Source organism: Castor canadensis, chromosome 8 (genome assembly GCF_047511655.1).
Source record: "Castor canadensis chromosome 8, mCasCan1.hap1v2, whole genome shotgun sequence".
Lineage (NCBI taxonomy): Eukaryota > Metazoa > Chordata > Mammalia > Rodentia > Castoridae > Castor > Castor canadensis.
Genome location: NC_133393.1, coordinates 88294062 through 88321664, shown reverse-complemented (window position 1 = coordinate 88321664; position 27603 = coordinate 88294062). Strand labels below are relative to the sequence as shown.

The following is a 27603-nucleotide window of genomic DNA, read 5'->3' as shown; positions in this document are numbered from 1 at the left end:
CTCTTTTTTTTTCCCCCTCGGTGGCTAATTTCTTTTAGAGCTTGGGAGGAGGGGCGGGGCCGGGCGAGCCCCGGGGAGGTGGGGGCGGGGCGGGGGCGAGGGGCGGGCGGGGTGGGGAGGGAGGGAGGGACCGGCCCTCGGGAGGGGAGGAGCAGGGGAAGGGGAGGGGAGCCAGGGCCCGCGAGGGAGGGCGCTGGGGGCGGGCGAGGGGAGGCGGGGGTGGGGGTCCTGCCTGCTGGGGGAGCCGGGGCCGCCCCTTGTCCGGCCACCCCCACTGCCCAGTCCCGCTCCCGGCCGCGGCGGCCGCAGCAGCAGCAGCGGCTCCAGGATGGTGAGCGCCGCTGCCCCCCAGCCCCGGCCTGTCGCCCCCGGCCCGCGTCCCCGCCCCGGTCCCTGGGCCGGACGTCCCCCCAGGCCGCGCACACTCACCTAGGACCCGGCCGGGATGCCGAGGTACGGGTCGCGGGCCCGGGAGGGGGCAGGTACGGGAGGGAGCGCGCGGGTTGGCCGGGGTCAAGGGGTTGGTGACTGTTGGGTCGGGGTGTCCGGAGCTTTGTCCGCAGGCTCGGGACCGTGCGAGGGCCCGAGAGGGCGGGGGCTGTGGGTCGCGGGGTTCAACTAGGAGGAGGTCGGAGGGCAAGGCCAGCAAGAGACCCGAACGGGTGCGTGGGAGCCCAGGGTCACTTCCCGGGGGGGAGGGGGCAAGCAGGGTAGGGGATCGTCGCTCAGCCGCCGACGGGCACCCGCTTAGTCGCCCCCACTGGTGCCGAGGCGGTAGCAGCAGCAGGCAGCCGGCTCTGGGGAGTCTGCGGGGTTGGGGGGAGGGTAGGAGGCAGGATTTGCGGGTTCGGGTCTCGGAAGGATCCTGCGGCCGGAGCCCAGGGCCGGCCCGCAGGCCCCTCCCACTCCGTCAGGTCTTTGTCCAGCGGCCCCTGTGCGTGTGGGAGGGGGTGGGGGCTGGGTTACTGGCCTGGAGATTCCCCAGCATCGTGTCGGGGCAGTGACAGGAGAATGAGGCTACTTCGGTCCCAGCGCCCCCAACGTACACGCACTCATTCCTTTCCTCTGGCCCGGTGGAGCAGAGCCCCCATCTCAGGGTTAGGGTGGTGCACCAAGCTGCGCGTACCTCCACCCGTGGGCTGTTGGCCACGAGACCCCCCCTGAGCTCCCAGCTCTCTAGAGAGAGCCCCATAAACTTCTCCACTTAAAGACCCTCTCCTGGTTTACTCGGATTGCCATGAAGGAGCCCCCTCTGAAGAGGGTCTTCTGCAGAGTGCCGAGCACACAGTAGGCGCTCTGCAAATGTTGGCTCCCCTCCCCGGCCATTCCGCTTTGGTGTCCCGGCTGGTGGAGGGCCTGTGGAGGGGTCTGTGCGGGGGAGAGGGCGAGCGGCCTGGAGCCTGCGCCCCGCGGCGGCCCGGAGCGCAGGGGTGGGTGGACGGGTGGGTGGGCTGTTAAAGGGATGGTCACTAAATCAGGATTAGGCCGTGGGGCTGTCAGGCTGCCGGCCCTGTCTCCATGGATACCTAATTTGGAGGAGAATAGAGGACGGAAGAATGTTTGTGTTGTCGCACGGGCTGCGAGGGCTCCTGCCCTCGGCTTCGCAGCGAGGAGTGGGGACCCAGTTGTAGCCCCACTCTCGGCTTACGAAGTAGGGGCTTCTTGGTCCCTGGATTCGGAGTGTTTCCGGGAGCCACTGAATCTTAGGAGTGGAGGGAGAGATGCTGGAGTCGAAATACCTCCGACCCTGCAGAGGTAGCCCTGTGGACCCTCTCGGGGTCCAATCCGAACCTCCTGAGCATCCTTCCGCAACCGTCCTCCTCTCTGAGCCTCTTGGGCCGGGAGCTAACGCCGTTTCCTGTTGTGCCTTAGCCCCCTCAAGGACCGATGCTCAGGGCAGCTCAGCGCTGTGGAGCGGGTACCCGGCTGCACTGAGAGCTGCGGGGCAGGGGGCGGGGCGGGACTTCCTGGGGTGGGCGAGGAAAGGGGTGGGGCTTACCGAGCTGGCAGGGCTGGACGGGGATGACAGGCCTCATACATAAATCCCCCTTTCCCATATTTAACACCCTTTCATTTATTTCCACTCGGTCCCATTGGTGTCCGCAGCAACCAGAAGCGACTTTCATGCTGTTGCTGGAGCGTCTTCTGGAGGAAGTCCTCTTGGGTCCAAGGGTATTTAGCTGTGTGGGGTGTTAAACTGCCCCTGGTGAGGCCCAGATAACCCCCAGTCTTCAGGGTTTCCCATCACCCCAGGAGATGAAGAGGGGGGCTGAAAGACACAGAAATGACTTTGGCCTCCAAGGCCCTGCTCCATTCTCTGACTCTGGGGAGGTGGTGGCCTGTGCTGAGGGTCCTCTGATTGCATAATTCCAGTACACAGCTAGAAGAAGGGAAGGGAGAGGAACCCAAACTGCAAGACCCCTTCCTGCCTCCCTCCTGGTCATCCATGGCCACAGCTTTTTATGGATCAAGAGTCCCTCCCCTCCCCTGCCCTGGCTGCTGCTTTATTGCTGAGATCTCAGGCTCTCCACGCAATTTCACGCCTCTCTGCTTTTGCTCCTGCTGTTCCCTCAGCCAAATGCCTTCCCCATTGTCCCCGTCTTGCCACAACCTCCTCATTCTTCAAGGCCCTGCTCAGATGCCACACATCCCCTATGTAGCCTCCCCAGAGGCCCCCCCTTGTCACTTGCTCCTCCCTCCAGTCTCATAACCTGTGCCTCTCTTCTGCCTTTGTGGCTGAGCCCAAACTAGGCTTTGCCTCTGGGAGGCCAGAGGTGGAGCAAACACTCCCTTGCCCCTGGCCCTACAGGGCTTGGCACCTTGTGGGTGCCCCATAAATATTCGTTGGGAGCCTTTTTGGTGGGGGGATTGTAAGGACCTTTTTTGCAAGGCAACCTGCAAGGCATGGGATCTAGACATTTTCAGATGAGTGGCTCTACCCTCCTGGGTGGTGGAGACCCCTGGGTGGTTCTGTTCCTCCTCCTCCTCCCCCTCCTCCTCTTTGATGACCCTCCCCACCCTCTAAGTCTGGGGAGGACTTTGCCCCTTCCCTTCCCTACAGACCAGCATTCTTTCCCCGCCATTATCATCCCGTTAAACAGAGAGGCCAGTCAGGAGCCATATGGATCACATTAACAATTGCTTATTATCTGGGCCAAGACTCCCCCACTCTCCACCAGCAGCTCTACTGCTGCCGTTGCTGGGCCCTTAAGAGCCCTATCTCCCCTCCCCCCACCACTGGTCAGCCCAGGAGGGCAGGGGACAGACTGGTCTCCCTCACTTCTAGCAGAACTGTGCCTCTTCTTGACTTGGCAGTTAATGACTCCTTCACCCTATTGAATGGAAACCAGTCTCCACAGGAGCGTGACTCAGTTTGCAGGGCTGCATCTGGGAGAGGGAAACCCAAGGCCTGGCTGCACCTGTGGTCTGCTGGCTGAGCATCCCTGCTTGCCAGTGTGTGTGTAGGGGTGGGGGGGCGAGCCACACCCAACAGACCACGGGATGTCCTGGTATTAGATGGCAGTTTTTTCCGTCTTACTCTTGGGTTAGCCTGCTTTCTTTTGGGCCTGGAGGGCTAATGAGGGAGATCAGGACGGAGAGGTCCTGCCTCTCTAGATCCAAGTCTTTCCCTATAGTCAAAGAAGCCAGAAATAGGGCTAGGGTACAGCTCAGTAGCAGAATGCGTGCCCTGGGTTCCATCCTCAGCACTGCCAACAACAACAAAATCCAGTCTGGGGTCCATAACTTTTTTTTTTTTTTTTGATTTACAGAGCCCTCAGAGAAACTGATGAAAACTGTCCCCAGAAAAGTGTACCACCATTGACACCAGACTTTGTATTCTCCTTTAGAGGCTCCCTGGAGCCCTGAAGCCCTTAGGGACCCTACATCCAGAAACCTAGCCCAGCCCCTCTGAGGTGGTGAGGGCAGAGTCTGATCTGACCTCCAGTCCATGGCCTGCTTCATGTCCTTGGTTCTGGCAGGGGGACAGCATGAGCCACAGGCCAGGGGTGGGTGATTGAGGTGCTGGGCCAGCCTTCAAGTGGGAAGGTTCATACTACCTGGGTCAAGGTTGGGTTGGTCACCTCATCTCCCACTGTGTGGCCTGGAGAGAGACTATGTAGGGATTTTGTTGTCTTAGGGTCTTCTTGTCTTGAGCAAGGATGAGTGGCAAGAAAGTCTAGCTCTTCTGGGAGCATTTCATAAGGACCATGGCAACTCAGTTAATACTTCTCTAGCACTTACTAAACAGTCTTCTCTGTAAGGTGGACTAAGAATGGCGTCCTGCTTATAAGCATCGTAGTGAGGATTCAATGAGGTGGAAGCTGGGGGACCTGGATTCTGGTTTTGAATAACTGGTTCAATGAGGATTGGGAAGAAACCCAAGTCAAAGTACTCAGGGCTGTGAGTGCCGTGAAGGTGACACTTCCCTGTTTTGCCACAGCGAGGAAAGAGACTGCACTGGGCCCCACCCAGGTGCCTTGCTGTCTTGTTCTTTCCTACAGAAGTGTGGACAGTCAGCCTTTGGAATTCACCCGAGGGACTGGAGCTTGGCGGGGAGTTCTCAGTGAATGGGAGAACTGAGCCTTGACCTCAGCCCCATTTTATGATGACCGGTCCTGGCCCCCACTGTAGGGACCAAGCCCTGCATTGACCCTTCCTGCCACAAATCATGTGTAACACTGGACAAGTGGCTTCATTTGTTTCAGTCTCAGTTTCTTCATTTGCAAGAATGGAGTAAAAGCCTCCCACGATGGTGAGATGGGCCCTAGCTTCACTTGCTCCTTTGTGCAGTATGTGCTCACTTCTAGAGCCCAGGGATTCCAGAGAGCCACCTCTCAGGGTAGGAATAAGGAGAAGAGGACATGTTCAGCTTCTGGCCACGTACAGCTTGGCCATGTCATCTTTGAGGCCCCCTCCAAAGTAGTCAGGGCAGAGAGTGGGGCTCAGGAGTGGACAAGAGGAGAGCCAGGAAAGATGCTGGGAGATGGAAGCCTGCCTTCCTCTGTTCCCTTTCCGTGCCGGGGCAGACTATCTACTATGTCCACCATTTCCCAAGGCCCTGGGTGTACCTTGGCCAGGTTCTAGAGTGTGCCCAGTAAGGGTCACAATTCCCCCCACACCCACTGGGAACCTATATACCAGGCCCTGAGCTGGAGTTTTCACCCCTGGGAGTCTCCGTTAACAAATCTCCACCTTTCACCTGGCCAGAAAGTGTCAGGAAATGTCCCCAGCCCTGGTGTAGCTTTGCCATAGGCTCTTAGCCTAAATGGTAACTGCCAGGTTCTATGTATTTTATCCAAGTAGCCATTCATTCAATATTTTTTATGTGGTACCACCTTCAAGGAGCTTAGAAGATGTTGGAACCAGTGAAGAGACAAAGGGACAGACCATACTTTTAGGACCACTGCCCCTACATTTCCTGAGTAGAAAAGGGAGCCACCAAAGGCATGTGGGCTGTGCAGTTGCACGCTCAGAGCTGTGCAGAGCATACTAGATGGTCTGCAGTAGAGAGGCTATGGCGGGGAGGGCCAGCTACCCAACAGCAGGGCTTTACCCCTGTGGATGACTGGGGAGGTTATTGTCCTGGGGGAGATCTGTCAGTGGAATTAGCAGGAGACTGGGACAAGAGTCACTGCTTAGAGCTAGTCCACCTGCGACTCACTGCCCTGTTTGACCCTTGCATGCTCAAGAATCTAGGGAGGTGTTTGTTCCCTGTAGGTAAGTGGGGAAAGAAAAGTGGTGGATTTAGGTTAATTCCTGCCCTTGTCCCCACCCAGCCTGCAGGTTGGCTTCTGTTGGGGCAGTTGGGCTCCCTGGGGACTCTGACCACCAAACATGCCGCCGCAATTCAGAGACAGTGCTTCATGGGTGGCAGGATGGTTTAGTCCATTTTCTGCTACTATGACATGTCGTAGATTGGGGAATTCATAAAGTTTGTCTGGCCCATGGCTCTGGAGGGAGGCTAGAAAGTCTTAAGAGCATGGAGTCAGCCTCTGACGAGCTTTTGGCTGGGCACAACATGGTGGAAGGGCGCGCGAGTGTGAGCCAGATGGAATGGCCTGACTCATCCTTCTACCAAGAAGCCCACTTCAGTGATAACTGGCCCTCTCCTGCAGTAATGCTATTTGTCTTTTTTTTTTTGTCATGCTGGTGATGGAACCCAGATTCTGTGCACCCGGGCAAGTGCTTTACCACTTAGCTACATCTGCAGCATGACCTTAATCCACTCTTGAGGGCAAAGCCCTCATGGCCTCATCACCTCTTAAAGGTCCCATCCCGATAGTGTTACAATGGCAATTAAATTTCAGCATGAGTTTTAGAATGACATGCACCGGGCCTTCTCTTCTAGGAGGGGGGCTTCCTTTCCAAGCAGACTGTGTCCCGTATGACCTGGCCATTCTTATGAGCCCAGGGATTCCACTCTGTAGCCCTCTTCAGGCCTGAGTTTTAAAGTTTGAGCCCCTCATGGAGAAAGATGGAGCTGTCTTGATGGAGTACTGGGGTAGGAGGAGGCCAGGAGTTCAGTTTGGTACATGTTGAGTGTACAGTGTCCAGTAAACACCCACATGGAGAAGCCAAGGAACTGCCCAGAGGAGGGGAAGGGCCTTCCTGGGCCTGGGAAGACTCCTCCAGCAAAGATAGCTTCTGCTTACCAGTGTCCTGCTGATGGGGAGCTCAGCACTTCCATAGCTTCTAGAACTTGCAGGTTCCTGACAGAGCCAAGGTCTTCTATGAAGCCAGAAATCTTTTATAGAGCATTTGCTTCTTTTGAGGGAGTGGAGGATAGTGACCCTAACCAAAATTTGGGAGTTTCACCTTGAGGCCTAAGCTCCTCAGACCTGGGCAAGAACTTACTTGGTCTCAGGAGAACAATCTTGAAATGTGCTAAGCTCTGGGGTTTGAGGCCAAGTATGGGAGGGGGTGAAGGAAGAAGGACTAAGGGGGAGAGGGGAGGCTGATGAGGGTAGGAATCTACCAGTACCCCATTTTTTTAAGCTGTTAAGTGGGAATAGCATTTCATGAGAGGCAGAGAAGCACGTGGAGCCAGACATCCTGGGTGGGTGGCCCCTGTCCTAGCCTGGTGACTCAGCTAAGAGAACTGTGGGGTACGTAAGGCCCTGTTCCTCTGTTGAGCATCCCACCCAGGAGCAGGCAGCTTTTGCCTAGCACCCTTCCCCAGTTTGTCCTGCTCTCTCCGTGCCTATGGCCCTGCAGGTGTGGGGCCACCCCTTTGAGGACAGCACTACCCATTCACACTCAGGTGAACCGGCCAGGCTACATAGCTGAGTGACTCAGCTCAGCACCCCAGGGCTGGGGAGGGACTGCAGCAGCCCCAGGACACCTGGGTGGGCCGCCAGAGCCTGTTTCCTCACCTTTGGTCAGACCCCTGTGGAGGCGTGTCTCACCCATCCCCATGCATAGGGAGGGGGCATAGTGGGAGTCAGGGAAATAGATCACCCAGATGTTAAACTTAAGCTCTTTGGAGACTGCATGCCACCCAAATGGACTCAAGGCTCCTGGATCCTAAGCCTGGCTGGGCAAAGGGGCAATGGAGGGGCTTGGAGAGACCCTGGGCTTTTGGCTCATGGCCCCTGAGGAGGTCACAGATAGAATTGTTCTCCATTGTTTTCATTCTCTTTGTAGATCCATGTATTTTTATTTTATACGTTAAAAAAGTGTTTTTGAGAACAGCCCACAGGTTTCCCAGCTACAAAAGGGGCCTATGGCTCAAATCTGGCAAAGAGCCCTGACCACGTCCTCCATCCCAACTCCTGAGCAAAGGTGAGCCCCAGCATACACCCACCCTGAGGGGTCACAGGCCCTGAAAAGGTCTTGCCCAGTGCAAGATAGCAGTGGCTTCCAACTGGACCGAACAACAGGCAAATATCTCCTTCCCTAGGTGCCTGTGTCTGCCTCATGCCTCAGCTCCTTGCGTTATCAGTTCTCCAACAGCCTGGTGCCAGCTATGCTGCTGTCTCCACACGAGGGTGAGGACTTGGGACTGGAGGCATGGTTCAAGTGAAGCCTTGAGTTCAAACCCTAGGCCTACCAAAAACAAGAAAGAGGGTGAGGAACTTAGCTGGGAAGGGAATTGATTCCAGGTAGAGCACAGTATTCAAATGCAGGTCCTTGACTGCAATGAAAAAAACTAATCTTAAAAAAAAATTAATTACAGAGGCGGGAGTGTAGCTCAGTGGTAGACTGCATGCTTAGCATGTGCAGAGACTTAGATTCAATCCCCAGGAAAGCAAAAAAAAAAAGAATTACAGTTGTCCTTCCTGGTATCTGCAGGGGATTGGTCCCAGGACCTCTGTGGGCACTGAAATCCTAGGAGGATCCATGTGGATATCAAAATCCATGGATGCCCAAGTCCCTTATACAAAATGGTATAGTGGGTTAGAGGTGTGGCTCAGTGATACAGTGCCTGCCTACCAAGTGCAAAACCCTGACTTCAAACCCCAGTATCGCCAAATAAAGAAAGGAAGAAATGGTGTAGTGTTTGCATAGAACTTACGCATATCCTCCTATATGATATATGCCATCTCTAGATTACTTATAATACCTAATACAATGTGAATGTCTTGTAAATAGTTGCCATACAGTATTTAGAGGATAATGACAAGAAAAAAGTCTGGACATTGAGTACAGACGCAAATTTTTTTCTTGAATATTTTCCCTCTGTGGTTGGTTGAATCTGAGGATGCAGAAGTGGTGGCTCCAGAGGGCTGGCTGTATTAAGACAACATAATTGTTACTATAAAACAGTATGGACAAGCCTTGCTCCAGGACCCTGCCTTTCCCTGCTTAGTATCATATATGGGAGGGTGACGAGGGAAGGAAGGGTGGGAGAAAGCAGCAAGGGGCACTGGGTCAGAGAACTCTCACTCATGCAGAAGTTCACAGGCAGGGGGTGAGCAGGGGAGGGAACCTGGAGCCATTTAACAAGTGATGTCAGCTCAATAAGGCATTTAAGTGGCAGGACAGAGGTGCTAGGGGACTTGCCCAGAGAGGGATCCTCAGCGTCAAAGTGACTAAAAAGCCTGGGTGCACACCACCTGCAGAATGTGCGGAGAGAAACGAGATGGAGCAAAGGCCTCGCAATGTGGCCATGTGAGGCCCAGAGAATGGACTAATGTAGCTGGAGGGGCAGGAAGGAGTCTCAGGCTGGAACAAAGGAAGAACCCTGGCTATGCTGAGGGTTCTGTCTCCCCTTTGTGGTCTGCGAGATGGGTTCTGTGTTTTGGATAGGTAGACCTCCCTGGCAGTGAGGCAAAAGAGGAGGTAGGAGAGCAGGGAGCAGAGGGAGTGAGTTCAGAGGTGGGGACAGCTGTGTTGAGTTTTGTGGGTCATTTCAGAGAGAATGTTAATGGTGACCACCTTGATGGGTGATTGCAAGAGATGGTGACATAGGGCCTCTGGGGTCTCAGCCTATGGACTCTAGAGGAAGAGAGCAGAGATGTTTAATGGTGCATATTAAGTCAAACTCTCTGTGGGCCCTACAGATTCTTACCTAGATTCCTAGAAATTGTAAGATTCCCAGGGGCAGTGAGAACAGGCTTAGCATGAAGTTTGGTCTGGGCATTATGTGCTCTCAGGAAGGACTTGAAACTAGGTGCGTATGGCTCACACCTGTAATCCTAGCTACTCAGGAGGCAGAGATCAATCAGGAAGATCATGGTTTGGGGCTAGCATGGGCAAATAGTTCTCAAGACCCTATCTTGAAAAAACTCATCACAAAAAAGAGCTGGTGGAGTGGCTCAAGGTGTAGACCCTGAGTTCAACCCCCAGTAATTCAAAAAGAAAAAAAAAAAAGGACCTGAAGTTGGGGCAGGTGATGTTGCCTGGGCAGATTCAAAGGAGATGCTAGGGGCATGGCTCAAGTGGTAGAGTGCTTGCCTAGCATGCATGGGGCTCTGAGTTCAATTCTTAGTACTAGGAAAAAAAGTGACAAAAAGGGGATCAAGGCAGGGCAGGGCCGTAGGTCTCCTCCCTCTATTGGCGGAGGAGAAGCTCCTGGACGATGTCTGGTGAGAGATGTCACAGGATGCAGGTCAGGGGGCAGGGTCTGGCTGGGATATCCTGGGAAGCTATGGTTTGGGACTCAGACTGCATTTTCAACAATTGTCAGCTGGTCAAGGAGCGCACTTCTGTAGGAGAGTGTTCTTTCGGGGCAAGGAGTAGCTCACAAGTTACATTTCTCTCCTGGGAGTCACCTTCAAACCTGTTGGATCCTTCCTGCCAGAAGACAACCCCACATCCACAGCTCTCCCAGGTTGAAGGACCAAACCAGCCTTTGAGGGACCTATTTAGTGGAGTAGGACAGGCCTGATGCTCCCTGTCTTAGCCGTGGGCCCCCCCTCAACGCCTCCAGCCTTTTCATTTGCTCAGCTTTGAGGGGTGCTGCCCTCCGTCCAATTCCATACTGGGGGAAACAGATCCAAGCATTTGTCCCTAGTCTTAGGGGCTGATTCCACAGCTGAGCCTACAACAAATGGGCCATGGGAAGGAAGGACTGTGACCTCCAGGAAGTCTCCTGGCTTGCTAGAGTGTGCTTACAGACTTCCCGCTCTCTGGGATGGTCAGTGTTTGGGCTGGCCTTCAGATACCTGCCTTACTCAGGTCCATAATGGGTCTAGGCTGTCATGGGGCGGGGGAGGGGAGAGTGCAGTCTGCCAGGGGAGAAGAAGGGAAGGCGTGTGCGCCACTGTGGAGGCCCCCAGGTAATTCCCCATACCATGATGGAGAGCAGGCCTCAGACTAGTATGCAGTGACCTCTGGACCTGCCCTTCCAGCCCTCTGGGAAACGCAGAGACAGGGCTATACTAAGTCCCTCTCCACCTTGTCCCCAGGCTTCAGGAGTAACTCTGTCCTAATCTGTTTCAACTGTAGCTTGAGGGTGGTGAGAAGGGTGGGCTCAGCTATCCTCAAAATGATTCCCAGTCCCAACTCTTACCTGGCCTCGGTGGACTTGTGAGGATGCCCTTTGGCCCATCTCCAGCAGGTGTGAGGAAGCTCCCAAATTAGCTGTTGCTCCTCTCAGATGTGTGGCTGATCACCTGGAGCCTCTCTTGGATGCTATTTGGTTCAGAGAAGAATACTTGTTAGCTAGAATGGTTTTCTTTTGCTCAAAACTCAGGCGGGAGGTAGACAAATTTGTGGGGAATCTAGGCTGGTTCTCCCTGCTTAGCTTCCCTAGGGAAATGGCTTGGGGTGGCCCTGAGTTCCTGGTTGTTGCCCCACCTCAGAAGCGAGATGGTGGGAGGACAGGGCTTAGAGCTTCCTCCAGAAAGGACAGCGCCTGGAGGAGGCTCATGGGAGAACAGTGTAGGACTGTTGGGAAGAAGGGGGCAGGGAGGAGAGGAGGGTTTGGGAGCTGGAAAAGTGATTAGCAGCTCTGATGAGGTTGAAGTAAGGCCTGGCAGCCCCAGGGCAGCAAGGAGAGGAGAAAAGAGCTGTGATTCATCCAGGGTAGACAAAGGTGCCTACCAGGCCAGGCATGCTCCCAGAATAGCCAGACTACAGGAGGCACAGGCAGGTCCCTGAGCTCTTGGGGTAGGACTAAGTCTTCCCAAAATGTTGAGAGCCTGTGCCCAGCATCCAACTGCAGGTTCTCCAGGACCTTCTTCAAGAGCGGGGGAGGTCTGTAAGCCACCTCTAACGTCCTGGAGTAGTAGATAGGCTGTTTGATCAGTGAGTGTGTAAAATGGGATTTTATGGATTGCTTACTCATTGCTGGAGCTGGGGCCCCCAAATTCCTCTGTGCCCCAGAATCTTAATCTGGTTCTGAGCTTGCCCCCGGGAGGCGGAGGGAAGGCCACCTCCCACAGACCCCCACTCCTACTGCTGTGGTCCTCCCAAGCCAGGCTTTGTCAGTGGCAGGTTGAGCGGTTCAAATGTGCTAATACACTCCCTGGGGGCGCTGGACAGTGGGACTTACCCTTCAGGCTGTGATTGGCCAGGGAGACTATGGGAGGGGGTTGTGGTAGCAGCTGGGAGTGTGTGTGTGTGCGTGTGTGTGTGTGTGTGTGTGTGTGTGTGTGTGTACGTGCACTCTAATGTTGAATGCATGCATGCCCGCCTGTTTGAGGGGAGGGGTTTAGGGGCTGTCCACCCTGCTCAGACCACTGGGCAGAGACAAAGGATCTTCATCTATCCTAGAATAAGGATTAAATCAGAGCAAGCCATGTCCCTACCTGGTTAGGCTGGTTGACCTGGTGGGGCTAGTGAATGTGGGCTGAATGGATGGATGAGAGATGATTCTTTTTTTTTTTTTTTTTGGTGGTTTGAACTCAAAGCCTCAAAGCTTGCAAAGCAGGTGCTCTTTACTGCTTGAGCCATTCTGGCAGCCCAAGACACCACCCATTTTTGACTGGTGTGGTATCTACTATAATAATCCAGCATTTACAGATTCACTTTAGCCTAGGCCTGGTCAGACATCAAGGCTGGACATGAAGGACTGCCCAAGCCTCGGGGGACACAGCTGTGACCCCTGCCTCGACTCCGTTACCATTGCTGAGTGCTTTCACTGTGGTCACATTTCTCCCTCTCTGCCAGCCCCCATCTGTCCTTGGGATTTGATGAAGATGCGGGGGGCGGGGGGGGGGTGCTGAGCAGCTGAGGAGGGAGGGAAGCACAGCCTGGAGGGCCAGATGACAAACTGCCCTGTCCTACCTTGTCTCCTGCTCTTAAGCCTGCCCCTCCTCTCTTCAGGCAGGCCAGACAGGCTGGACTAGGGGTGGCATCTTGGGGAAACCGGAGTACAGGGTGGTTGTAAAGCCACCGTGGGAGCCTGAGGAACACCTCCTGAGGCCTAAGGAAACTCCACTCCTGAGCTATAGTAGGTTAGTAATCAGGAAGTTCCCTACCGTGCTGCAGAGCTGAGCCCTAGTTGCGGTCAGAGCAGCACCATCACTGGTTGTGATGCCCAGGGTGGTAGCCACGGCCACACATGACTATTCAGCACTTGGAATGAGGCTTCTGTGGTTGTGGAACTGAATTTTATTTTATTAAGTTTTAAAGTACTTAAATGTAAACAGTCACTCATGGCTAGTGGCTGCCATTTGGACGGGAAAGGATTAGAGGTGGTGTTGAGAGGTTTAAGTGAAGTCCTTGCGGCCAATGCCATTTTTGCCCCTTCCTGGCTGTGTGGCCTTGGGCAGGACTCTTCCCACCACATTGTGCTCAGTCCCCAGTCTACTGGGTTGCCCCAAGTGGAAATTCTGTGCGGTTCTCTGTGGCTAGGGGATTACCTGTGCCTGGGGTTTGGGGTTGAGCTGCCCTTGGGAGGCTCTAGGCCACAGGGGAACGGATAGTTTCCAGTGGGAAAGGAGTCCATAGGTCTCTAGACTATACTTGGGGATGTCAGTCCAGAAGGCTTCTTGGAAGAGGGGGTAGAATTGGGTTGGGCTGGAACTGAGCAGCAACCAGGGGAGGGGTGGGTGGCCATACCTGAGAGCCTAGCCCTGGAGATCTATTTATTTTGAGCCAGAGTGAAGACACCTTGGCCAAGGCTGGGGTAGGGAGAGCCTGACAGGACGGGCTGACTCCCATTCCCCTTTTATAAGCTCTTATGGCCTTGGGAGAATAACGGCCTCTCTGAACTCCCGTTTCCTTTTCTGTAAACCAGGTAGAGTAATGGCTATCCGTCAGGGACACAGTGAGGAGGAAACCGAATGCTAACTATAAAAGTTTTTGCAAACACTAGAAGGCTGGGAGGAAAGGAAGGCTTACTTCTCAAGGGTGTTGGCCCCTGGCCTGGCCTCTCAAGATAACAGCAGATGGTCACAGCCTGGCTGTGGCCCTGACCGCAGACACAGGCAGGGATTTCTGCACTGCCTCCTCCTTCCAGCGCATGCGCTTGTGTGTGTGTGTGTGTGTGTGTGTGTGTGCACGCGTGTACAAGCTTGCACACGTGCACACAGCTCAGATTGGCCAATTTCACTCAAGCTGATGTCCTGCTGTTTGGCATTTGACATATGAGGAGGCCAGAGGCAGCTCACACCCCCATCACACCCCCACCTCAGAGAGGAGCCGGGCTGGCGGGGAGGCCTCGCTACCTCCAGGAAGCAGAGTCCCAAGGGCCCTGATCTCTTTACCATGTGTCCGTGGCCTTTGATGGGAATTCCATTGCCCCTTTTGTCCTCTCCCAGAGGCCTGAGGGCGGGGAACAGGAGAAAGACAAGGAAGAGGAGGCCAGGTGGGGTTCTGGCAAGCTGGGATGGGTGCCTCTGGGCTCCGACCAGGTCAGGGCTGTGTAGTTCTCTGGTGTTCTCAGACACAAGCTTCCCTTCTGGGCCTCTCCTCCTCATCCATTCTTCAAATAATTCTCTGGCTTCCCCTTATGCTACCTTCACACCGTGTGTACTTAAATCAAGTCTGACTTTTTCTTGGTTTGGGCGCACAGGCAGTTTCTAGCATCTTTGTTCATCCATCCATCCATCCTACAGTCTATTTTTTTTTTTTTTGGGGGTATGGGGCTTAAACTCAGGGCTTTGTACTTGTGAGATAGTTGCTCTGCCCTTTGAGCCACATTTCCTGCCCCACTACGGTCTACTAAGAACTTACTGTGTGCCAGGCACTGTCCTAGCTGTTTAGGATACAAAAATGAACAAAACAAAGCTCCTGCTCTCATGGAACTTTCTAGTGGGTACACAGATAAGAAGCAATAGGTCAGACAGGATGAGTGCCACAAAGAGGCAGGTTGAGGGATCAGTGTCTGAGGTGAGGTGACAGTTGAGCAGAAACCTGAATTGAGCTCCTGGCACAGAATGCACACAGGAAGGGCAAGTGCCCCAGAGTGGGAGGAGATGCCAGGAGGTCAGTGTGGCTAAAGGAGATGGAGGAACCAGGAGAAAGGGATGGCAGGTGAGGTGGAAAGACAGATCATTAGGACCAGGTCAGCCACTGTGAGAACTTGGACTTTTAATCTGAGTGCAGTGGAGTCACTGAAACTTTTGGGTGGAAGATATGACTTGATCAGACATGTTTCTGAGGATCCTCCTGGCTACTGTGTAGAGAACAGAGTGGAAATCGGTGTAGAAACTGGGAGGTAAGAGAGAGGTGTCCCTAGAGATGGTAAGTGGTTGCATTTTGGATACACTTTGAAGTCAGGGCAGTCATATTTGTTGGTCTGAAGTGTGAAGGAAGTGGAGCATGACCCCCTCCTCCTCTCCTGAGATTTCTGCCTGAGCAACCAGAAAGGACAAAGGTGCCATTTCCTGCAAAGAGGAGACAGAGGAGGGGAGGTTGGAGGTAGGATGGGGAAGCCAGAAGATGAGTTTTGGGACATGTTAATTTTGCCATTTAGTTTATTTGAGTGGAGGTGTCAGGAAGAAGATTGCATATGCCAGCCTGGCGTGCAAGGGAGAAATCTGGGCTGCAGACCCATCTAGGAAACGTCAGTGCATAGGCCAGGGTCAAACATGCGGGTCTGATGCGATCATCCAAAGAACTGTATGGACAGGGAAGGAAGATCACAGGCTGGAGCCCGGGCCTACATGGGTTAGAGGGACCAGTTAGAGGGGCAGAAGGCAGCCAAAGAGAGGGGGAGAAGAGATGAGAACGGGCAGCCTGTGGGCCTTTGGTTCCAAGAAAGGGTGATTGACTGGGTGAGATGTGGCACAGGAAGGATGAGGGCCATTAAGGATGCAGGTGGGTAGAATGCTGGGCATGAATGCATGGCTGACGGAGTTCAAGAGGAAAGGGAAGGAGAGGGAGCAGAAATAGCAAGATAAGCAACTTAAACTGTGTGTGGGTGGGGGAGGGTAAGATAAATAGGAGGTAGGGATGTAATTGGAGCGGGATCAAGAGATTATTTCAGGCTTCCCCTCAACCCCAAATGGGAGTGATATTGTGGACTAATGAGGACTCAGTCCAGTCCAGGGGGAAACTGACTCTGCAGGAGAGGGAAGAATCAGGGAACAAAGTCTTTGAGTGCTGAAAGGGGAGGGGATCAGGGCACAAGAGGAAGCACTCAGCTCATCTGTCCTCTGTTTTTGCCGCCAGGAGGGACTTTCTCTAACTTCCCCAAGAAGGTGAAGGGTCAACTGGTGCTGAGGTAGTCAGGGAGGATGTATGAAAGAAACAGGACCTGCTGTGGTCCTTAAAGGATGGGAAAAACTTAGTTGGCACAGGGAGGGCATAACAGACAGATGAATTTCATGAGCAGAGGCCTGTCTGTAGGTCTGAATGAGCAGGGCTTTGTTGGGCAAGTCCCCCACAACAAAGGATCAGAGAGACCTGTGATATTCATAGACAGTAAAGAGAGGATCAACTATATTCCTGTGATTAACACCGAAACTCATTAACACTGAAAATCAACAGTTGTCTGTGATCTAAGGATAGAAGTGATTATTTTCATTTTAAAACATTATTTTTAAATTGGCAACACAATTACTAAATATATTTGTGGTATACATGTTTTGATGTGTATACACTGTTATATGGCTAGGCAGGCATTGTACCATTTAAGCCACTCTACCAGTCCTGTTGCATGGCTAAATCAAACTAGTTAACACGAGTATTACCTCATATATTTTTTTTGTAGTGATAACACTTAAAATCAACTCTCAGCGATTTTCAAGTCTACAATGTATTATTGATATAGTTACTATGATGTGTAATAGATCTCTTGAACTTGTTCCTCCCAACTCAAATTTTGTATTCTTTGGCCAACATCTCCCCATCCTTCTTCCTCCATCATACCCTTCCTTTCTTCTTTTTCTTTTCTTCCTTCCTTTCTTGTGGACCATATCCCCATATCTTCCCTGTTAGCTGATCAAGTTGGTGAGCAGGGTCAGTTTGCCCCAGTTCTGTCCCTCTAGCAGCTGGCACATGGTGAGACTGGTGCCCTGAAGGTATGGTGAAAGTGCTGGGAGGCTGAAAGGCAGTGCATCTGCAGAAAGTGAGCTGTAGCCACCTCTCTAGACATTCATTGAGTTCTACTCACACTAGATGCTGTGCCAGGCCCGAGAATCCCCCAGGCAGGGTTCTGAGAGTAAGCCAGGGACTGTTCTCTGGCCTAGCACTGGGGGAGTAGATTTTTGTGAGGTGGCATAAGGACTGTGGCAGGTGACTAGTCCTCCAGAGTCCTCTTGTCATTTTCTCTCTCCTGTCCTCTTATAGTAGGTGGGGGTTGGCATGAGGGGCAGGGCCTGGAGGAGGGGCACAGCCCCGATCAAGCTCTGCCAGGGACCGCAGGCCCCCGAGGGCACCAGTTGTGAGCAGGAGACAAAAAGCCTGTGACAAAAGGCCTGTGGGAGCCTCGGTGAATAGATTAATGAGATCTCCATACGGAGGCCCCACAATGGGATTCTCCTCTCCAGCCCCTTTGTTCCAGGCTGAGATAATGGAGCCAGAGAGGCTTGCCCAGAAGGGGGCATCGGCTCTTGCTCCACACAGGCTTGGTGCTGCCTGTCCAGCTGCCCCTCCTCTAGCCTACCCCTTATAACCATTTAGCCTGGTCCTCTTCCTCCCCTGTGGGTAACAGAATCCAGAATCATAGAATTTCTGTAAGATCTGAAAGGGCTTTTTTTTTTTTTTTTTCCCCTTGCAGTACTGGGGTTTGAATTCAGGGCCTATCCTTGAGCCACTCCACTAGCCCTTTTTGGTGACCTGTTTTTTTGAGATAGGGTCTCTCAAACTATTTGCTAGGGCTGGTTTTGAACCACAATCCTCTGATCTCTGCCTCCTGAGTAATTAGGATGATAGGCGTGAGCCATTGGCACCTGGCACTGAAGGGCCCTTATGTGGTTGGGGACCCCACCCTGTATAAACTTAGACTTTATTATGTATCAGATTTTTTAGAAACCCTTTAGAATTCTAGTGAAGAAGCAAAGTTTGAGATCTACCCACTGAAACCAACTGTCTCAATTAACAGTGTGAAGAAAGTGAAGCCTAGTGAGGTTAGGTGTTACTGTTGATGCCAGGGTGGGGGTAGGGGTGGAATATCAATGGCTGAGTCAAGTCTGGTGCACAGGGATGGGAAAGGACCCCGCAGGACATGTGGGCAGCAAGACCACTGCGGAAACCAGTGCAGGGTTTTTGAACAGTTGTGAAGGCTGAATCACTTGCTCAGCAATGCTGGAAGACTTCCTATAAACGAGAGGAGGGGTTTTAGGAATTATTTTATTCTTACAGCCACTAATTATTTCTGTAATTACTTACTGATTGCCTGTAAGGTTGAAGGACTGCACTCTATGGGGAGCCAACCAGGGCTTCCCAAACTGGGTAGCTGAGGAAATGAAGGCATCTCCATAGAGTCCCAGCTACCACTAGGGAAGTCCACAAAACCCAGACGGAAATAGTCTGACCAGCCCAGGGGTGTGTGTGATTGTCTGACAGCATGTGCACAGGGAAAGGGACAGTCCTCCTAGGGCTGTCTTGCCAGGAGAGGACACAAATTCTGTCTGGGTGGAAGGGAAATATAAGCACATGGGACATAGCATGTTTACAGGCAAATAGAGCAGCTGTTTCCGTAGGAGGCCAGAGTAAGTGAGTGCTGGTGTGGGCTGTGTCATGACCTTGGGCTCTCTCTCCCCTGGCTGAGGGAACAAAAGGCTGGACTTGACAGGCAGTGTAGGCAAGTGTCAAGGGCCTGGGCTTTGACTCTTATCTCTACTATAAGCAGCTGTGTGACCCTGAAGAGGTTATTAATCTCTTTGTACCTTAGTCTCCTCATCTGTAAAATGGGGACAGTAACAGTATTGATCTTAGGGCTAATGAGGCAGGGAAAGCATACAATTGGTTCTCCCTTGGGTGCATAGAGGCTAGGGAAATGGCATGAGGATTGTTCTGTCATAGCAGAGCTGGTAGCAATCTCCCAGACCCCAGGGGAAGTGATTTGATCAGTCACTGGGTGAGGTCTGAGTTCTGGGCATGGCTTGGGCTCTTATTTATATTTCTTTGTGCCCTACACTGGACTCTACTTTCCATTTATTATTTTTTGAAATCTTCCCAGCCACTCTTCTTGGCATGTATTATGCCCTTTAACAGTTGGAGAATTGAGGTTCACACAGTTAAGTGCCTGGGCCTGGATTCGAGCCAGGCCTCCCTGACTCAAAGCCCACACTTTCCTCCAAGTCCTGGGTCTTTCCTCACCTCCAACTCAACTGACTTAGGGGACAGCAGTATGGTCTGTGAGTTGGAAGGGAGGGAGGAGATGCTCCTGGGAGATTACCCCTGAAGGGCCCTGCAGAGGCAGAGTGGCAGGAGCTTGAGAGCTAGGTGTCTGTGAGAGAAAGGCTGCAGTAGGGGCATAAAGACAGCACTGTTTACCCAGGCATGGGGAGGGGAAAAAGGTGGCCTGGGTCTGTCAGGAAAGCACTGGAGACTGCTCTGGAGTGTGTGTTCGCACAGATGCATCAGGCACCAGAATGGACACACACATAGGGCTATACCTGTACACATCCCTTGACTTTGGACATGGGAAAGCATTACACTTGCTCTGGGGAGGAAGCCAGCACATGGCAGCAAGGAGGGATAACTAACTGATGGGACAAGGTCCTGACTGGTGTCGAGGGCTGAGGTGGGTAGACCATCAAGCCTTCTGACCCTCAAGGTGGATACAGATGTAGGTAAAGGTGAAAATAAGGAGCCAGTGACTTCAATTTTCTTTCCCCTGTTAAAATGGGAGTAAAATGGTCTACAGTGAAGTATCTGGTGATAGGATTCTGAGGGTAATAACCAGAAAGTGCGCCTGGTATCAAGGTTCCCCCTGGGGAGGGGCTGAGTCCTTGAGAAGAAGAAACAGAGGCTGGGAAGACAGGTGTGGAGGGCTGGAGGTGAGTTCCTGGGTCCACAAGCTCTGATGTAGAGTGACTCCCAGTGATGACCAGGCCAGAGTTGTTGGTTTGTGGGTGAAGATTTGAGTGAAGACTGCTAGAGGCCAGGCATGAGGGGATGGAGATCACCACATCATGATAAGCAGGAGTAGTAGAAGGTCTGGCAGGGGGAGAAGGAAGTATGTGTACAAGTCTAGATCCAGAGTCTTCTTTACTGTGTCTTGTCTTTTGGGAGAGGGTTGCTCTTTTGCACAGTTTAGTATGCTCAAGGTAAATGCAATCATCAAAGTCAGATCTCTTTTCTCCATGTTTATAATTAGGGAGCCAAGACACAGACAACAGTAAGTGAAAGACAACCAAACAAACCCAGACCCCCCCACCACCAAAAAAAAATCAGATTTGGGTTTAATGTAATAAAACAATATTTGCTTTTGTATAATTGATGTTCCTCCTATAACCTTGCAGCCAGACCACTTGTGACTTTTGACACCAGGTAATGCCTCTGATCTTTGGAGACCTCTCTCAGTAAGAACTGGAAAGCTGCACATTCCCCTCCCCCAGCTCTGTCAGTCTCTGTTTTTCCCTTGAGCCTTTGGTGGCCATGTCCCTTTCCTATGGGAATGAAGCAACCTCTGGAACTCATTTACCTTCCCTTTAGTACCTATAGCTGACACCTTTCTTTGGGTAGTGGGATGACAGTAAATCATTTTATTCTCAAAGACTGTCTTCTGCCATTGACTTCATGTCACAGCCACAAAGTAATGAGAATTAACAGAGGTGGTGCTGCTGTCCACCAGCTGCTGCAAGTAGGGCCAACCATGTAGAACCTGAGAAAATTCTATTACTTTCAGTCTCTTCTCCTGCTCCCCCTGCAAGTACCCACCTTTAAGGTTCTGGCAACCCAACATTTCTTGGTGCTGTCTACAGGCTCAGTGTGTGGTTCTGAAGGTTAGCACTGCATAAGAGCCCTACTTCTAAGGGGACATGATGCACACAGAGACAGTGTAGATCTGCAGATTTATTATGGTAATTTTCCAGAGGGTAGCAGTAAACTACCCCCAAGAAAGGGAACAGGGCATGTGACCTTGCACAATCCTAGCTTTCCTTTCCTTTTTTTGAGGTGGGATCTTGTTATGTCGTCCAGACTTGTCTTGAACTCCTGGGCTTAAGAAATCCTCCTCCTCAACCTCCTGAGTTGGAGGCTACACATGTTGGGACTACACATGTGTGCCACCAGGCCTAGCTAGCCCTGGCTTTCTGAATATATTGTGTCAGCACCTTGAAAAGTTTGTTCCTGTGATAAGGGATGCACTGCTTCCTGTAGTCTGTTTGGTTAATTTGTTTCCTTGCCCTTCAGGTTCTAGTAGAGACCACCTCCTTGGTGAGGCCTTCTTAACCATGGGTGGCATGCTGCCAGGCCCAGGACCCTGGCACATACGTTTTTTTTTCCTGGCGGTATAGGGTTTGAACTCAGGGCCTCATGCTTGCTAGGCAGAGGCTCTACCACTTAACCCACCCCACCAGCCCTTTTTTTGCATTGAGTACTTTTGAGATAGGGGCTTATAAGCTATTTGCCAGGGCTGGCTTTGAACTCTGATTTTCCTGGTCTCTGCCTCCTGGGTAGCTAGGATTATAGGCATGAGCCACCAGCGCCTTTGTTTTCTCATTTGGGGAGGATGTTGCTTCTCTCCCTTCCAGCTGGCTAAGCCATACATACTGTTCACCTTTCAACCTAACCTCATGTTTAGCAAAGCACCTAAGATTTGCTCAATAAAAATCTGTTGAAGAGGGGATAGAGGTACAGCTCAGAATGCTTGCCTGGCATGCATGGGGCCCTGAATTTGATCCCCAACACTGCAAAACAAAAGCAAAAACAAAGACAGAAGGGATGAGTAAGAGGGCAGCTCAGAGAAGGGGAGGAGTCCGAGAAAGAAGGAAAAAACAAAACAAATGCACATATATACACAAAACCAATAAAAAAAATTTGCTGAATGTCAGGTGCCAGTGGCTTATGCCTATAATCCTAGCTACTTAGGAGGCTGAGATTTGGGAGGATCTCAGTTCAAGGCTAGCCCAGGCAAACAGTTTGAGAGACTCCATCTCCAAAATAACCAGAGCAAAACTGACTGGAGTTGTGACTCAAGCAGTAGAACACCTGCTTTGCAAGCTTGAAGCCCTAGTTAAAACCCCAGTCCCTGAAAAATGAGATTGACTCTGTTAATAAAAGGGTCATCCAAAGCTCAGAGGTTGAGGCTAGGAATGTAGCTCAGTTGGTTGTTTGCCTAGTGTGTATGAGGCCCTGAGTTTGATCCCCACCACCACCAAAAAAAAAAAAAAAAAAAACCTTAGGTTTGAGAAATAATATCACAAAACCTGTCCCTGGGTATGCCATGAACTCATTTTTTTCCTAGGGCCAGGCTTGTTCATGGAGTCATGTGCCCACAGTTCTGTTTCTCAGGCCCCAAGTTCCTTTAACCAGTGCATGCATGGCTCATGCCTTGACCATTGCTAGAAGATAGTTTAGGAAACAGCCTTGGAATGTTTCTGTATTCATGGAAGGGATATCAAGAGAGATAGGTTATTACAGCTTTCACATCTGCTTCCCGAAGTCCATGAATAAAAGTTCTATGATCTCTCTGCCGCGAACATTTTTGCTTCTTTTGAGTAATGGTGTTTTCTTATTTTGTGATTCGGATCACATCTTCCTGTATTTGGTGAGTAGGAAGCTCAGAGACGAATTAGTAGTTTGCCATGGTGGATGAGGTGCTGCCCCACTCTGCAAGCATCTCTGACCTTGGGCCCAAGCAAGGCCTTGGGATCTCAGGGGAGGGTGAGATGAACAGAGCATCTAGGAATATCCAGTTGCTGGACCATCAGGCCAGAAGCCCTGAGCAGGCCTCACTCTTCTTTTAGGTAATCCTAGGGCCTCTGCCGCAGTCAGCGCATAGCAGTTAGCAGCAACATGTTACCCACTGAGCCTCACCTGGGTTTGACTCTTCCCACTGCCAGAATCTTCACTCCATTAGGTCTGGGCAGGGCCGTGTGTCCTTACAGAAAGCAGGGCTGGTGTGGCCAAGACAAAAATCACAACCTTTGTCTACAGGGTGCAGTTAGAGACAACCAAGGCGTTTGTGAGTCTTTCTTAGCTCTGAGGAAACTAAATCTGGGTCAGAAGGGACATTTATTTGGTGGCTGGAGAGTGAGTGGGAGGGTAGGGAGTGGGTGCTGTCACAAGTCACAAAGTGGCGGTGGGCGGGACCTCACCAGCTCCTCTCCCTGTCACCCCGCAGCTCTGTCGAAGATGCACTGGACACCGGAACACGCCCAGCCCCTCAACCAGTGGCCAGAGCAGCACCTGGACGTCTCCTCCACCACACCATCGCCGGCCCACAAGTTGGAGTTGCCCCCCGGGGGTCGCCAGCGCTGCCACTATGCTTGGGCCCACGATGACATCTCTGCCCTCACTGCCTCCAACCTCCTCAAGCGCTACGCCGAGAAGTACTCGGGGGTCCTGGACTCGCCCTACGAGCGCCCCCCCCTGGGCGGCTACGGCGACGCCACCTTTCTCAATGGCGCCAAGGGGGACCCTGAGTCCTGGCCTGGGCCGGAGCCGCCCTACCCTTTGGCCTCACTCCACGAGGGCCTCCCGGGAAGCAAGCCAGGCGCAGGGGGAGGTTCCGGGGGCCTCGGGAGTTCCCCGGTTGTAGCCGGTAACCTGCCTGAAGCCCTGTATGCGGGCAATGCGTGCGGGGGCCCGTCGGCGCCGGCCGAGTACGCGACGGGCTACGGCGGCGGCTACCTGGCACCGGGCTACTGCGCGCAGACCAGCGCCACACTGGCCCCGCCGCCCCCGGCCGCGCTGCTACAGCCGCCGCCCCCGCCCCCGCCGGGGTACGGCCCCTCGGCGCCGCTCTACAACTACCCCGCGGGGGGCTACGCGGCGCAGCCCGGCTACGGCGCCCTCCCGGCGCCCCCCGCCGCGCCCCCGACCCCCTACCTACCCTCGGGCCTGGCGGCGCCCACACCGCTGCCCGCGCCCGCGCCGCCCCGGCCCGCGCCCACCTCCTACGGCTTCCAGGCGGCCGTGGCGGGCGCCGAGGCCGGCGTGTCGCTGAAGCGCAAGGCGGCCGATGAGGGCGCAGAGGACCGCTACCGCAAGTACGTCTACGAGCCCGCCAAGGCCCCCGCGGCCGACGCCACCTCCTACCCCGCCGCGGACAATGGCGAGTGTCGCGGCAACGGGTTCCGGGCGAAGCCGCCGGGAGCCGCGGAGGAGGCGTCGGGCAAATACCGTGGCGGCGTGCCTCTCAAGGTGCTGGGCTCCTCCGTCTACGGCCCACAACTTGAGCCTTTTGAGAAATTCCCGGAGCGGACCCCGGCGCCAACTCCACGAGGAGGCTTCGCAGTGCCGTCGGGGGACTCTCCCAAAGGTGTGGACCCGGGGGCGCTAGAACTGGTGACCAGCAAGATGGTGGACTGCGGGCCCCCGGTGCAGTGGGCAGACGTGGCAGGCCAGAGCGCGCTCAAGGCGGCGCTGGAGGAGGAGCTGGTGTGGCCCTTGCTGAGGCCGCCCGCTTACCCGGGCAGCCCGCGCCCTCCGAGGACCGTGCTGCTCTTTGGGCCGCGAGGTGCCGGCAAAGCGCTGCTCGGCCGCTGCTTGGCCACACAGCTGGGCGCCACGCTGCTGCGCCTGCGCGGTGCGAGCCTGGCCGCGCCGGGCGCCGCCGAGGGCGCGCGCCTCCTCCAGGCCGCCTTCGCGGCCGCGCGCTGCCGCCCGCCTGCAGTGCTCCTCATCAGCGAGCTGGATGCGCTGCTCTGCGCCAGGGACGACGGCGCCAGCGCCCCGCTGCAGGCGCCGCTCCTGGCCTGCCTGGACAGCGGCTGCGGCGCGCGGGCTGACGGCGTGCTAGTCGTGGGCACCACCTCGCGGCCTGCGGTGCTGGACGAGGCGACCCGCCGGCGTTTTACCCTCCGCTTCTACGTGGCGCTGCCCGACAGTCCCGCCCGAGGACAGATCCTGCAGCGGGCGCTGGCCCAGCAGGGCTGCGCGTTGAGCGAGCGAGAGCTCGCGGCCCTAGTTCAGGGCACCCAGGGCTATTCTGGGGGCGAGCTGGGACAGCTGTGCCAGCAGGCAGCGGCTGCGGCGGGCCTCCCGGGACTGCAGCGTCCCCTCTCCTACAAGGATTTGGAGGCGGCGCTGGCCAAGGTGGGCCCCAGGGCCTCCCCCAAGGAGCTGGACTCGTTCGTGGAGTGGGACAAAATGTACGGCTCCGGACATTGATGGCGCGCGGGGGAGGCCGCGGGACTCCCCGGCCCTCCCTCCCTCCGCGTCGTAGGAGTTGTGAGGGCTCTGCCGGTGGATTTGCTTTTCGTGGGAAGGAAAATGCTCTGCTAGGCAGATCGATGCCATATGCGCCGTGTACTCAGGTTTTTCCTATTTATTGTGGACGGGAAGCTCGCCATGTCTGCCGGGTGGATGGGGGGAGGCCCACATGGGCTGGCACCCGGGGCCTAAGGAACTCCTGCTCTCTCGCCGCAATCCTTTTGTGTCCTCTCTGTCCGAATGGCTCTCTCCTTCCCCATTCCCCCTCTGCATTTGCTTAGTATTCTCTTCCCCTCACTTTGTCATTACCCTCCCCGCCAACCCTCGACGCTGTCCCTCTTCCTCTTGCTCCACCCTCTTGTCTCCATCTCTCCATCTATCATCCTCTGTGCTTCTGCTCACTCCTGTTCATTCTGGTGTGCCCGTGCTACCGGTCCCTATGCTCCAACGCCCCTCCCTGCCTTCTGTCCCTCTCATTCTGTCTCATGCCTGTCCTTTGGCAGATCTGGAGGTTCCTGGGGCTGAGGAGGGGGGAGTAGGAAATCCCTCACCCACTCCCTTATCCCTTACCCAGCTGAAACCCTGGGTCTTGGGGAGGGGAGGACAAGCAAAGGAAAAGAAGAAAAAAAGAAAAAAAAAAAAAAAAGAAAGACACCCAAAGAAGGGGTTTTTTGTTTGTTTTGAGGGGAAGTCCCAGAAAGGTAGCTTGTTTAATATTTTAGGCCTCTTATTTTTGTAAGATGTGTAGAATTTGCTGTTTTTCTTTTTCTTTTGACAACTCAGGAAGAAACTGACCTCAGAAAGAATGTTAGAATTTGGCTGCTCTCCCGTGTGCCCCCATCCAGGGGAGCAAATTGTCCCAGAAGACTCCGAGAGACCGTGGGGGGAGGGCAGAGGAAGACCCAGACACAACCCCACTGTTCCTGGGACAGAAGCAGAATGTATTTGTAAGGGCTTCCTCCCCAGGGCCCGGTTTGTGGGCAGGGGTAGAGGGATGGAATTTGAGGGGGGGTAGGTCTTGCTCCTTTCAAGCTTCTTTCTCCTCTGGGCCCCAGCCCTCAGCTTCAGGTTTTCTGTGAAGGGCTATCCAGAGTTGGGGTGCTCTTCCACATTTCTTGCCCTAGATAGGGTGCCCAAATGGAAGGTGACGAAGGCAGAAAGTTCCCGGAGAGGTCATCTCACTAGGCCCTTCCCTGCCTTGGGAGAGGTACCCAATAACGTTGGTGGAGGATTCCCCCAGGAGGGAAGATGGTCTAGCCACAAGTCCCGCTGGGCTCAGATTCAACTGCTAGCCCTCAGCAGCCTTCTCTCTGACAGCTGTGGGAGGGGAGGAGCATCCCTCAGCAGAGAAGGTTCCTGAGAAATGTGCCTCCCTGCTCCCCTAGAATCCCAGGCCTAGGCCTGGAGATGGGCAGGGTATTTTCCCTGACATCTCAGCTCTGAGCCTGCTGACAACCATATTCCTCTCCTTCCCATCAGTTTTCCTTGATGGTCCCCCATTTCACAGCCCTGAGCTTTGGTCCAAAGGGGGGGACACCTCCCTCCCCTCCTTTCCTCTCTCCTGCCCCAGCCTCTCCTGTCCTTCCCTGCCTGCCCTTCCCTGCCTGCCCCTGCAGTCCTAGTCTGCCACCTGTCTCTCCCAGAGGGAGACATTTTGGCCCAGGGTGCTGAGGGCTGGTGCTGGCCTAGGAGGGCTAATAGAAAGCTGCTCTGTGTCCCCTTTCACCCTTGGTCTCTCCATGAGCCTCCTCTCTCTGGAACCAGCCAGTCAAGTGCTGGGCTTGGTGCCTCAAAGCAGTGTTGCTGCCAAAGATCCTTTAGGGAGCAAGGAGTGAGGGGGTTCTCTCAGGTGTATGTGTGGGTGGGTAGGTGGAGGGTGTTGTGGAAGTGTGGTTGGGATCCCAGCCATCCCTTCAAGAGGCAGGCAGCCCTATGTGTATGTGTAGGGGGTAGAACTGGTGGACCAAGCCCCAGGGTCCCCACTGCTTCCTCTGCTGGGATATTCCTGTTCCCCAGGCTTGGGAGCTTTGCACAAGAAGACAGCCCCCAGTCTATGGCCCCTACCTCAAGGGCACAGGGCGGGGAGGCAGGGCAAGTCCAGCCCTGGCAACGTGTGTGTGTGTGGGTGGGGGGACATACCAAAGAATCCAGGGGCCGGGTGTGGGCAGGGCACGCTGGCCCTCTGCTTCCTCCACTCAGATTGGGTTGGGATCCTCCAGCTGTAACCATTTCTACCTCATTTTGCTGTGTGTTGTACATGGACGTATTTATCTCCTGTCTGACGATGCTCTGCAGTTGTGGTCTGTCTACCTCAGAAGAGACTGTATTTTAAAAGAAAGTATTACACAGTATTAAAGTGATGATGTGCTTTCCAGAGGATTTTTTGGGAACAGTGGAATGTGGGGATCCCTCTCAGAATACTTGAGCGTCCAGGTCATGTCCAGTCTGAGCTATGTGGGTGTTTCTGTTCCCTCAGCAGAAAGTCATCCTGGAACTCTG

At 53.9% G+C, this 27603-nt stretch overlaps 1 protein-coding gene and 1 long non-coding RNA gene across 4 annotated transcripts; one reads left to right on the top strand and one right to left on the bottom strand.

Annotated features, from left to right (window-relative positions):
• The first annotated feature begins 230 nt into the window (after positions 1-230).
• On the top strand, positions 231-27478 carry Fignl2 (fidgetin like 2). Of its 3 annotated transcripts, XM_074083422.1 has the most exons (3): positions 2238-7782; positions 7901-7988; positions 23072-27478. In XM_074083422.1, exons 2-3 carry the CDS (start codon positions 7967-7969, stop codon positions 25060-25062), a joined length of 2013 nt encoding a protein of 670 aa, XP_073939523.1. In that variant the 5' UTR covers positions 2238-7782; positions 7901-7966; the 3' UTR covers positions 25063-27478. The 3 variants fall into 3 exon arrangements, 2 of the variants coding, with proteins under 2 accessions (XP_073939524.1, XP_073939523.1); XM_074083423.1 differs by lacking the exons at positions 2238-7782; positions 7901-7988 and adding an exon at positions 231-453; XR_012450840.1 differs by lacking the exons at positions 2238-7782; positions 7901-7988 and having other exon boundaries at positions 12638-25208; positions 25888-27478.
• LOC141425754 (uncharacterized) lies at positions 2141-24460 on the bottom strand. The gene is made up of 3 exons (XR_012450841.1): positions 24361-24460; positions 10955-11076; positions 2141-2269 (listed from the first exon to the last, which is right to left on the bottom strand). It is a non-coding gene; the product is annotated as an uncharacterized lncRNA (long non-coding RNA).
• Positions 27479-27603: the final 125 nt, after the last annotated feature.

Bases quoted from the DNA above. Each gene is read 5' to 3' on its own strand.
- Fignl2 (XM_074083422.1), top strand. From the start codon at position 7,967: ATGCTGCTGTCTCCACACGAGG. The intron at 7,989-23,071 runs GTGAGGACTTGG...GTCACCCCGCAG, and splicing joins GCTGCTGTCTCCACACGAGG to CTCTGTCGAAGATGCACTGG.